The 12611-nt window shown below is 46.6% G+C and overlaps 1 protein-coding gene across 1 annotated transcript; it reads right to left on the minus strand.

The window, feature by feature from the left end:
- Positions 1–5855: 5855 nt before the first annotated feature.
- LOC112118871 (placenta-expressed transcript 1 protein-like) lies at positions 5856–10735 on the minus strand. The gene is made up of 4 exons (XM_024217344.2): positions 10561–10735; positions 8670–8865; positions 7727–7791; positions 5856–6481 (listed from the first exon to the last, which is right to left on the minus strand). The coding sequence occupies exons 1-4, from the start codon at positions 10721–10723 to the stop codon at positions 6333–6335; spliced, it is 573 nt and encodes a 190-aa protein (XP_024073112.1). The 5' UTR covers positions 10724–10735; the 3' UTR covers positions 5856–6332.
- Positions 10736–12611: the final 1876 nt, after the last annotated feature.

Genomic DNA, 12611 nt, shown 5'->3' on the forward strand with positions numbered 1-12611 from the left:
CCAGCTCAGTCCTTTCCACCTTGGGTTTATACATACCAGACTTTGCTCCTAGCTGGGTACTCCTACACGTCACAGTGCCCGGTGTGGCATGTCCACTGGGAGCCTGCAGCCTTCTTCATGCCGCAGCAACGTCAGTGATCGGGGCATTGCTGCTCGCACTCTGCCACAGGGCCCATAAGAATCTATATAGACTAGAATAGAATCATCTCCATGCTCTGCTAGGTGCTGTAATTGTGAGCCACCGCCAGCATCTAAACCCTGCAGCAAATTTCGATTTCCCACTTGCTAAGCGGTAGGATTTTCCCTTGGGAATGGAGGGGATTTTTCTTAGCTGTAACCCAGGACAAAACAGGCTCCTGAGAACGAACACTTTTGCTGAGGGAACAGCCCATCTCTCCTAAGCATTGAGGGGCTCACGGCCAGCTTGTCAGAGATCAATTCTAACTCATTGCACATCATCATCTGAAAGTTGCAGGAGGGCGGAGTGTGCTTCGCCCTAACTACGTGAGGGCCATAAATGAAGATTATGAGCCCGTTTTGTGACTCTGATAAAGCCATTTATTGTTTAATGAGAGGGATCAGCATCTATTTGTGTTTGCCAACATCCTTATTGCTGAGCCATTGTTTAATGGTAAAATAAAGACACCGCTTTTAGCAGAGCAAGTTAGTTTGTTCATCAACAAGCCGAAGGCAGAATTTATTCATAGATTCATAGATTCTAGGACTGGAAGGGACCTCGAGAGGTCATCGAGTCCAGTCCCCTGCCCACATGGCTATCAGTGTTCCAAAAGCAACCACCAGAGTAGATGGAGAAACAAAGTAATAAGTCATTTTACCTACCTAGGGAGTGAGATGTGCAAGGATACTGGCACCAGGCTAGATGTCAAGCAACAAACATCAAAAGCAAAAACCAAGTTTCATAAACTTGAAAAGATTTGGGAAAGTAGCGTGACTGGCACCGACACAAAAATACAAATTTTTAACACTGGCATCATGTTTCTCATCCTTCACGGAGCAGAGTCATGGAAATCTACAAGATCTGTGAAAGATCTTCAGTCCCTTTGAAAGCGTTTCATGCAACATCAGAAATTCTAAGGAGAACAAACCAACTTAAGCCACAAACATGGTAAGAAGAAGAGGGATGTATTTAAAGTACACGTTAAGGATGCCACTAACTTGATTTCTACATCACGTGATATGCGAACACCACCTGGGAAGAGGTTGACGTAGAGAAACATCACACGGAACAATAGAGAGAGAAGCCAAATCCATGAACATGACACTCAGAAGTCTGAACAGACCAGCACAAGACCAAAATAAATGGCAGAAATTGTAGGCCAACCTATATGCCTAAGGGCACAGAAGGATAAAGGAAGAAGGAAGAAAAAATATAAAAACAATCAACACATTAATCCTCAACCCTTTTCCAGCACCTTCCTCTACAGATCTCAAAAGGCTTTCCTGGTATTAATACACAACATCCCCCTGCAAGACTGCTGAGGAGACTCCCCCTTATACAGAGGGGCAGGCACTGAGGTGGGAGGAAAAATTAGCATGCAACTACTTGGAGCGGACAACCTGGCTGGGCCTCTAGGAACCCAATGGGCTGCATCCCAGTGCAGTCCATCCTCCCCATGACGAGCCAGGAAGAGCTTGGTCAAATAACCAACCATTCCCAGAATATGATGGTGCTCATCCCTAGGGAACATATCCCGTTCCTCCTGGAACGGGCCATGTGGTTTCATCTATGGGTGGTGAGAAAGTTTAGCATGTTCTGAGTTTGGGGAAAAGGCTTGTTCAAAGTTCCTGGTATGATTAAACATTAACTCTGATGTTCCTTTGTATTAATTTTTTTGTCTCCACTCTGTAGCACCAGAATAATGGTTATTTTGTAACAACGAAGGGGGGAAAAGGGGGAGTGCACTGGGGATGGCTAATGCTCATGGGAATCTTCATCTCAGGGGAAATTATTCCTACCTGAATGCCAGAAAGATACATTCAAAATTCTGCCCCCAACCTTTGATAATAAACCAACAATGCTTTAGTTGCTCAAATGAAAGAGCTATTAAATGCAAAACACTTTGCAAACAATACGTTAAGCCTCACAAGAGCTCTGCAATCTAGATACTATTATCCCAATTTTCAGATGCAGCACAGATTAAGGAAGCACCTTGCCCAAGGTTACAGAGCAAATCAATGTCATAGATGGGACTAGAACCCAAGAATCCTGATTTTGAATCCCTTGCTTTGATCAGCAGGCAATACAGAGGTGGTGTGAATTTAGGTCAATACGCATATGGACTGCTTAGATCCGAAGCACAGGATAAACATCTAGAAAGATCCAGGTGATCTACAGGGCACAGCATGAGTCTGGTAGTGGACATTTTAGGAGAAATCACATCATCTGATTGGGAAGGATCTTTGGGGTAACCACAAACTCACCGGCACCCCACTGGATCTGCACGTTCCGCAAGAAAGCGTGGTTTTAAGGAGCCCTGAATGTATACATGCCCATTGTCAAGATCAGTAGGTGGCATCTGAAAGCTGGCCTGAGAGCCCTGCAGTCTAGATAGTTATTTATACTGTGGTGCCGGATGGAGGCCCTACGGTGCTAGGTGCTGCACAAACAGAGATGCAGAGGGGGTCCCTGTCCTGAAATGCAATAGGAAAGCAGCAGCACCAAGTGAATGTGACCAACCCAAGGAAGGATGGTGGGAACTATAATTAGATCATGTGGTAGTTCCAAAATCATTAAAGCCTCTGCAATAAGCCCCCCCGTCTGCTGAACAACGTGGCCCCCGTTGGAGACAGATTTCTGGTGGGTGTCACATCAGAGATGGGGCTTGAGGCGGTACTGGAAGGAAGCGAGGGGCAGTGGTGCTAGGAATCAGTTCTATAAAGAGAGCATTTCATCCCTAAGTGGTAACCTGGAAAAAAGTTCCCAGAATGAGCATCACTGAAAGAGCAGGGGGCAAGTGGGCAATGTGATAAGAGATCAGAGCAGCAGATAATTAAGGGAGTGAAGCTGGCAAGCCGAAAGCATATCAGGTGACAGATACTATCTATCTATCAAGTTACTCCTGAGCCTTTGTTTTGAAAGCTCCCAGGGAGTCAGGTATTTACACTTCGCTGGAGGCGCCAGTAGCTAAAGGAAAAGACTCTGGCCTGTTTTCGCAGCTGCACCTCTTGAGGTCAGAATAACCCTTCAGGGTAGAAATGCAAGACAATAGCCCCACCTGTTTACCTTTGTGTTTTGATGTCACTGGAGGGGAGGGGGGCAGGGAAAGACTAGCGGGCAGCATTCCAGGGATGGAAGATTCCAAAATCAGAATTGATTGATCCTGGAGGTTCCCCCTGAAAGCCTTCCTTAAGGGACACCCTCTCCCCTAATGAGGCCATCATTTGACAGTTCCCCCCATGCTGACAGACTCTCTGGCCTTCAAGCCCAGCATCTCTGAGACCCATGGATCCCACAAGCCAGGCTAGGGTTTGTCACTATGGTTCAGAGGCCTGGAGCTGGCTGAGTAGCCTACATACTGCAGGTTCCCGAGGTGCCACTCTCTCGCAGCCAGTTGCCTGCTAGCGCCAGCTGACTGTGCATTTAATGCTGCAGTTCAGCCTAGGCGAGTCTCTGAAAGGCGAGTCCTGGAGTGTAAGGTTCAGATTCACCATGGAACTGACTTTCCACAACTCCCATGAATATTAAGTCAGAGGCTTAATCCGGCCTCACATGTCCCTTTAAAACAGCTCTGACCCTTTCACTCAGAGCCTCAACAGTATGCAGAGGAGGGAGGGAGGCAGTGAGAGGCGACATCCTTTTATCCCCCCCCCCCATTATTTGGGAGGAAGAAGTGCTGAAGCAGAGAGAAAAGCATAACGAATGAGTGGCTGGGATCACAAAACCACCCTTCCTAAGTTGTCAGCTGGCCAAGAGACAACGGGATATATTTAAGTAACAAACAAATGCATTTCAGAAGCAGCACCCACCTCTCCAGCTGGGTGGTGACAATCACATGGGGGTTTGAATCATGCGTGTTCTGTTTTAGGCTATAAATGTTGCACACATTTCTTTAGCAAAAAAGTCTCACCTTTCGTAAGAACACCCATGTCCTGATGACTGAGGAGTCAATATGCAGAAGGCAGGAACAACAGGAACCCACTGTTCCTGGGCATTCAATCTCCTTGAAAACATGGTGTTTCCTTTCCCAGCTCCATTCCCCCACCTGCAAACCGCCTCCCAGTTCACAGTGCTCTGCTGCACTCTGGCTTGAACCTTTAACCATTTAGGCTTGGTCTACACTAAACCCCCAAATCGAACTAAGGTACGTGAATAACGTAGCTGAAGTTCGAAGTACCTTAGTTCGAACTTACCTCGGTCCACACGCGGCAGGCAGGCTCCCCCGTCGACTCCGCCGTACTCCTCTCGTCGAGCTGGAGTACCGCAGTCGACGGCGAGCACTTCCTGGTTCGACTTATCGCGTCCAGACAAGACGCAATAAGTCGAACCCAGAACTTTGATTGCCAGCCACCGAACTAGCGGCTGGGTGTAAACATACCCTTAGTCCACTTCAAATTGAAATTGACCAATTAACACTAAATTCCACAGAAATTGAATGTGGGCTCATGGGGGGGGGGGGGGCCTAGCTCTATGGATAATAAGGGAAGTTTACATCCCTGTTCACGTTGGGATACTAAGAAGTGAGAGGTTTAGTTAAATCTTTGACCCAGGTTTTGGATCCCAGTATCCTGAGGTGGAAGGGAATGACTGGTGGATTATGGAGTTGTGTTACTGCCTCTCTGAGCGTCCTGCATGAATCGGTGCAATATTGTTGCATGTACCCCAGATGCCTCGCAATGACTTATTGTTTCTGAACACAACTATCCATTCTCCCATTCTTCACACGGCAAAATGGCTGGATGTAGCCAGCCAGCAACTAGACATTTTGCAGTTGAGACGTGCCACATGCTTTGGAGGAAACAAACAATTCACCCCTAGTTACACCCGATTGACTTGAACAAGATTACCAGGGAGCAGCTAAAGGGAGATTTTTGACCTTGGTCTTTCACCGTAACATTTAAGTGCTCATGTACAGGCAGAAACCATGCATTTCACAGTATTTAGAGTAATTTCTGTCACCCAGCTCTTCCAAGAAAGGTCACGGAAAAGCCAAGAAAGAGTCCCAAGCACAATCTGAAGAATTTTATTCATTTATTTATTTAGATTTGTGTAAGAAAATCTACTTCTCTCCAGCCATTTAACAATTTCTGAACGAACACACTCCATACAAAACCCCCCCAAAATCTAAACAAGAAAACGGATCAACAAATTCAATGGCACATTCCAGCCAACATGGCAGTGAAAATCATCTGCTGTCTATGAAAAAAAATTTCCTACTCATTTCAGAGACCTAACCCTTCCTTCATCTCAGGGTCCTGCCCCAAAACACCAGAGAAAAATCAAGGGGGGTATTGCAGGGTGCCCTGAAGTACAACAGGTTATCTTGGACCAAGAATTGAAACTGGCAGTGAATTCCAGTCAGGGGGCCTTCATGGAGAAGGTCCTGTGAGCAGGGGGTTCTAGCTTGATTTACAGAAGGGACTTGCCTCCACATGGCAGGTTAGCCTGAAAAACAGGGTGCATTTACTTCTTTCATGATCATTTAAATTTGGATCCCATTCAGGCTTTAATCAGTTTGAAGTGTGTGTAAGTCTGCCCCGCCCTTCACAATTCTCTGCAAGTCCCGACTGATTTACAATGCCCCATCCCAGTCAGGGCCCTGTAAGCGACTGTCGATGAGTCACATACAGGAACTACTGGCTCCGTTCCCAGTGTGCACAGCAAATGGAATGCAGCAGCAGCTGTGGAAGACCCTTCCCCATGCCCGTTATCAACCTGCAGTGCCCTAATGTGGAAAGCAGCTTAGCCCTCCTGGTGGTAGACACATGCTGTCTCTGCTTCATAGACCTGTAGAAGATCAGGATGGAAGGAACCCCTGGTGTTACCTTGTTCAGTCACCTTTATCAGACTACTCTACCCGATGCTGTTCTACACTCTATGAATGTAGAAAATCCTGACTTGCTACAGAACATTTCAGCTCATGAAAACTCTTGAGACAAGTATGTGTCAGAATTTCTTCATGTGTTTCCTGCTGCTGGCAATGGGGTTGGGTGTCAGCTCTCTGGTCAAGTAGAGTGTAAAAGAAAGTGCAGTCATCATTCTTAAATACATAACAGTAGAAGAGAGACTTCCTGAGTAGATCAGCCATCCACCCTTGCACCCAGGAGGAAAGCAAAGATGGAAGGGCGTGGCTCAACTGAGGTGCTGTTTCCCACTAGGAGAACAGTTTGCCAGTAACAAAGAGTGACAGCAGGTGGACGGCTGCCAGGAGGAAGGAGCTGGCCTGCACCGTGGAGACGGAACTGGTGGTGCTGGCAGGTGTGGTGGGTGTGTTTGTCGTCGATCCAGGTGAGGCTGTAGATGCTGAAATGCAGAAGCAAACCAGGATTAGAAATCAGTGGAGTGGATGGGCTGTGGGCTCACCGCAAGATGGTGCGTCAATTCCTGTTGCTGCATGTATGGCTCAGAAATTGGGGTCAGATCTGCCCCTGGGGTAAACTGGCATTGCTCCATTGAATTCAGTGGAGCTTTGCAGATTAAAAGGATTCGAAGATCCTGTCTTAGTTGCCTTGGGGCGGGGAAGAGGTCTCTCCCTTCCATGGAATAAGTATAAAAGGTATCAAGGACAGCGGAGGTCCCTTTGATTTGGTGTGTGGAGCCACAATCTCAACAGTGTCCGTGTGTGGGGCAGAGAGGTTAAGCAGGAGGACACATCCCATGCCTTGTGCCAACATCACAGGACAGCACCTGCTCCCTCCCTCATCATTTCACTGATGGTACCACAATAGCATGTGATTTCATAGATTCATAGATTCTAGGACTGGAAAGGTCCTGGTGTCCCATTTCCTGGTGTCCAGTTGGACAACGGGCTGAGTGCCAAGCAGGGCCTATTGGATCTGTATTCAAAGGCCCCATCGGATCAGGCTGGGAGGTGCTGTTCCGATCAGAACTCTCCTTTGTGTGTCTGCAGCAGGCAGCAGCTGTTGGTGACCATCCGTTAAGGCTCCGAATACGCCTCTTCATGAGACAGCCACATTGAACAAGAACAGGATTAGCTTTGCTCTGAACACAGTGATATCCTCCTGCTACAGGAAGGAAATGGCCTGAAAATCTTCCGGATAGATTTACTGGGAATTAGTCTGTAGTGTGCCGTTTAGTTCCTGTAATCAGTTCTTACTGTGCTCAGGTGCACAAGAGGAGGAAGCTGCAGGCAAATGATGATCCTCTAGAGGTGTAAGACACCATAGCTTTAGTGCAGTGGAGGGAGTTATGCCCTTTACACCATTTGAGGATCAGGCCTCTTACTGAAGCCAATGGAGTGATGCTGATTTACACCAGCTGAGGATCTCCCATTTAGATCTACTCTATCTTTTAAAGCCAGCTGAAATTTTTTCAAGATGTCAATGACATTTTTGTGACCCCCATTTTTGTGCGGGTACCAATTTTCAACTGGCTCTAATGCCTTTGCCTTATATTTCGTTACAGGAGAGAATGGGTTTGTGTCTTGAAAAAGATGGAATCGATTCTTATCTCTTAAAAGCCACAATAAAAAAAATGAATCTGTTCAACTGTATTGTCATTTGACACATGCATATTAGGCTGATTTACCTGTATTCAGGGTTGTCTTCTGGAGCTGGGGAAGGGTAGAGTCATTGGAAAAAGTCACAAGCACCCTGTGCAAAATAAAGGAACAACAGACATCAAGGGTTTGGTCTCACTAATACGTCTGTTCCCTAGAATAATGTAGGCCACAATAAAGGTAGATAAAGGGAGGAACAATAAAGTCAGAAAGAGATTACTTTTATTGAGCGAATATGATAAATTTCCCTATTATCTTTTGTTTCTATGACATTTCGTCAGTCACTATTTGCCATCAATACTCCTGCCATTTATTGCTTTACAGCACTTTCCAATGTTTGTCCCAAGCTGCAAGTCTGTTGATGCCAGCCATTACAATTAAATATAGAACTAATGGTTGTAAATAACCACTGCACTCTTTCCTTTCTCAGTCATTAGCCTGATAGGCCTTATCTCTGGTAAATATTTCCCACTGATGCAACTCCATTAGTTAGTGTAGACCAGTCTGGTACAAGTCCATTTGGTTCGGTCGAGTCGCTCTGGATTTTCACCCATTGGGGGTAAATGCAGTCAAATGAGAATTGGGAGCACACAGAGGGGTTTGTTCCAACTCCAGCTCTTAACAGAGGAGTCATGGGACAGGTGCATGGTTAAAATGGCCTGCAAAGGCATAAGCTGTGGGAACAGCCACAACTGAATACTTAAGGACTTCGGGGCTGGGGCTTTTTGGGGGTGTGTGTGTGCGCATACAGTACCTAGTACAACAAAGTCCTAGTCCATGCTTACAGCTCATCGGTGATGAATTTACTGATTGTTTTGTGGTTGAGGTGCACTCCCCCCCCCCCCAAACCTTTCCATTAAAGCTTTTAATCAAAGCAGACACAGCTCGGCTGCCATTTCATGCACCCCTCCTGCAGAACATAGCTCTGCTCCCCATACGCCGTCTCCTCTCCCAGGTAAGGAAGAGCATTACCTTATTTCCACAGGGGCTGACCCACTGGTTGGAGATGTCCATTGTACTGTGGCTGTGTTGGTGATATTTTGCTGCACTACTGATAGGCTGTTGCTGCAGTTCACAACTAGAGCGTCCCACTGGCCCACAGAGGAGTTCTGGGAATTGAGGGCCTGCAGGATAACCAAGCTGCCGCCCACGACTCCACTGATGGTTACTAGAGAGAAGATAGAGGAGGAAAAAGTAAGTTCTCTGTGCTGAGAAACAGCACCCACAAAACCCCACCAGGCTCCAGGGGTTTTGAGAGAAGCAGAGAATGCTGCGATCTATGGGGTGAGGGCTTTGGTGCCTCATGACACGCCGCCCGCCCCAGGGAAATGTCAAGTTCCCAAGAGGAATAGCCACTCATCCACATGGGTCTGAAAGAAGATTCAGACACAAGGGGAGCAGGACAACTGCTTTTAGCCTAAAAATCTAAGCAGCAGAAGACTTTGGAGCCCGGAGTCCTCCCATTCTCCCCTAAGCTGATAGGACCAGGCCCGGTCATTCCTCCTTGCTACCTTGTACAGTTCTACTGCACCTCACTGCAAAGACTGGGGCTCTCTGTCAGTCTTACTAGTACCCCTAGCCACAGCATCTTTATTACAAAGACCATCTAGTCAGTGGGCTACTCACTGTATAAGGAAAGCTACTCCGTAAGCAGCAAAGCAGGCTCCAAGGTGTCTCATTGTAACCCCTGATGATGGGAAAGGCTCCCTTTGGCAATGGAAATTCTCAGCTTGAGGGAGAGTTTATCCTGAGCCACGTTTCAAAGAAACCAGCCAGACTGCCAGGTGCCAACAAGATAAATGTTAACTAGCACCAGACTGTGTGTGCATGTGTGCCTGCGCTCTCATGTTAATTAGAGCCAAGTTTGGTTGCAAGTGGCATTTGGAATGAAATTAATCTGCAGTTGTGTTCAATTCTTTTTGGTATAGAAATGAAAGAAAACAAAAAAACAACCAACCAACCAAAAACAAACAACCCCACACAACACCTGGAACCATCCCTAACTTTACAAAGTGGCTGCTCATTGTGTCAGATCCTGACCTAGTGGCAAGAAGCATAGCTCCACTGATTTCAGATGCAGATACGCAGATTTACACCAGTTGAGGGTAAACCACTTCTGTGTAGGAACCAGAGTGTCTGTCAATCCAGACATTTATTCAGCACTGGGGGCTTGATCCTACTCATTTTGAAGTCGATGGAAGATTTGCCGACAAGACCAGGATCAGGCTACTAATCACTGTATCAGAGGGTGCATAAAAAGCAGTGAAAGCAACTTCAGGGCTGGTTTTCACCACCTAACACCCAAACAGAACAGCCCCAAACAGCCTCCAGCAGTGCTTACATGATCTGAAGGGGGGGTGGGGCAGGGCGCAGAGCAGCTTTGGTAAAACAATGCAACCCAGCTCAGTTTAAAACTTATTTATTTTTGCTAGATCTGTGACCCTTTGTGATCCCTGCCCTCACCCCCTTTAAGCCCTGGCCTCCACACCTTTGTCCTTTCTTCTATTTCCCAAGGAAAGAGTGAATTCTCATAGTGAGGGGGGGGAAAATCACCCCAAATGTCATGCCTTTTCAAACAACCAGTTTCCAAGTCTTGCTGCGCAGTTTTGGAAGATATAAAAAAACCGAATCCCAGCTGCAGGCAAGGAGAGAGCATCTGCCAGCGACCCTGGAGAGCACTGACATTAAAGCACAAACGATTATTGATACCTTTCTTTATATGTTTCCCACCTGACATAAAAGCTGCTCAAATACATGCTCAATCTTGCACCTTGCAGACACCATAAAACTCAAGAGAACATCCAGGCAAAGCGAGCTCTATGCAGAAGGAAAGTTCCTAGATCCAGAGAGAGAGTCAACTTACCACTGTAGTTTGTGTTTGCCATGTAGACAGCAGGGTTCACAGATAGATTGTAAGAGCCAGGATTAGTGGTATTCTGGATAAGTTGACAAGGATCCTGCAAATAGACGGGGGAAATCAGAGCCCCAAGGAAGAGCAATTGCAGTGTGGAGATAAGGGCTGCCATGATGAGCTTTGCTAGTCCCTCTGCTTCTGTTAAGAACACACCTGTACTGGGGAGGAGTGCCAGATGCAACACTATTTATACTGGCTTCTTGATGAGGCAGATGCAGATTTCTCCTCCCTCTCCAGCTCACTTACCCTGAATGGGAGGTTCCACGTGGTCACATTTTTGGAGTTTACTTCCTTCTACCTGCTCAGCATCTTAATTAACGATCTGGCTTGAAAAGAGGAACTAGCTGCTAAGAGTTACTTTAGCACTGGGCCTTTTACATCTCATTGAAGCATCTGTGGATTTGAAGAGCAAGTCTCCCCCCCTCTCCCCCCCAAGCCCTTTAAGCCAGCCCTTTGCACAGGGGAGCGTTGTGTGGTGTTGATGCTTCACCCAGGCAGCTGCAGAAGTGCGAGACTGAGGGAGGGAATGGCATGGAACATACATGTGTCCCAGTGTCCAGGCCGACATGGGCTTCAGCTCCCAATGGGGGCAAAGCACGAAGTGATAGTTCTTCCCGGTGCAGAGATACAGGCCAGTACAATCACCAAGTCTGTTTGGAGTAAGAGGGAGTGAAGGGCTGGGCCCTCAGTGGCCCCTCTTGGGAGCCGTGTGAAAAGGCTGTGTGTGCTGGATTGGGGGGTCACACGCACCCCTCAGATCTCAGCCCCACAGCAGTGCAAAGAGCCAAAGTCACAGTATGACTTTCCCATACTGTGGCCCTCTACTGAAGCTAGAGCGCCTGTTGTAAAGTACTCTAGAAATAAATAAGGATAAAACCAAGAGGGGTCAACAGAAAGTCAAGAAGATTCTAGGGAAATTGCTCTAAAAGCCTACAGAGATAGAGCCTCAGCCGGTGTAATTCAACCTCTCTCAGTTGGAGGATCTGGGCCCATAGAAAAGAATACAGCAGATAGATTTTTTCCCTCTTAGATTCTAGTGGTTCTTTTGACATTCCCTGCCCCCTAGACTTCTATAGCAGGGATAAAATGATCTCTTCAGTTATAGAAGGTTGTTCAATAAACCTATAGCACAGGGATCATTTTCTATTACATGATGTAGGACTTTCCATCCTCTTCCCCTCTCACTTCCAACTCCAGTGCCACAAAATTTGTTGGGTGGTAGCCAGAGAATTTGGTGACATGAAAGAGGTTCCTATTCAGTCATAAGTCCTATTTGTATTAAGGAGGATGAAAGCAAATGGCCTTTAATGGGATGCTTGGTTCAATGCCATGATCTCAGTGCAAAAACCCTGACTCATTGTGGTGGCAATTTTATTTCTTCTTCCTTTTTTTAAAGTTTTGCAAAGGTTATATTCTTTCGTTTTCTGGCTGTGATGGGGTAGGGAAGCAAGAGACCAGGGATTTACAGAACCGGTTCAGAACATTCCTTGACAGCCATCCGAATTCTTTCTGTATATGCAGAGGATTTTTGATGTCTCCCTAGCCCTTGTTGCAACATCAGCAGGAGGAACTTCAATGCTCTGTGAAATTTCATGTACGCAAGAGTTGGCTAATGGGTGACTTTGCGGTCGGAGATAGAAGAGGGAGAGCTTCTTTCTTTGAAGGGAAGTAAGAGGAATTTTTCACTGCTGAGATCATGCTGATAGCTTGTGGTATCTGCTTCAGCAACTGGTCTCCTGGGTTTGTTGACCTGACATTGATTGGCCACATGGTAAATGGCATTTTTTTTTAAATGAGTCTATCTCAGCGAGGAACTATTCTATTCTGCAGTTTAATGCAGGTCCTTACACCACACCTATATCAACAGTGACTAATTTGCCAGATATCCCCAAAACCTCCAGCTCTCAAGATTTCCCCTGAACCTCCTGCATGTCTCCTGAAAGTACTGAAATAGGATCCTGATTCAGACCAGGGGTCTGAGACTCTACAAAGGTACTAGA

Source organism: Terrapene carolina, unplaced genomic scaffold, assembly GCF_002925995.2.
Source record: "Terrapene carolina triunguis isolate 2854851 unplaced genomic scaffold, T_m_triunguis-2.0 Scaffold374, whole genome shotgun sequence".
Taxonomy (NCBI): Eukaryota; Metazoa; Chordata; order Testudines; family Emydidae; genus Terrapene; species Terrapene triunguis.

Excerpts from the sequence above, each read along its gene's own strand:
- LOC112118871 (XM_024217344.2), bottom strand. The coding sequence starts at position 10,723 with ATGGCAGCCCTTATCTCCACACTGCAATTGCTCTTCCTTGGGGCTCTG. Across the intron at positions 8,866-10,560 it reads GGCAAACACAAACTACAGTG|TAACCATCAGTGGAGTCGTG; the intron begins GTAAGTTGACTC and ends TCTTCTCTCTAG. Across the intron at positions 6,482-7,726 it reads GAAGACAACCCTGAATACAG|CATCTACAGCCTCACCTGGA; the intron begins GTAAATCAGCCT and ends TCTGCATTTCAG.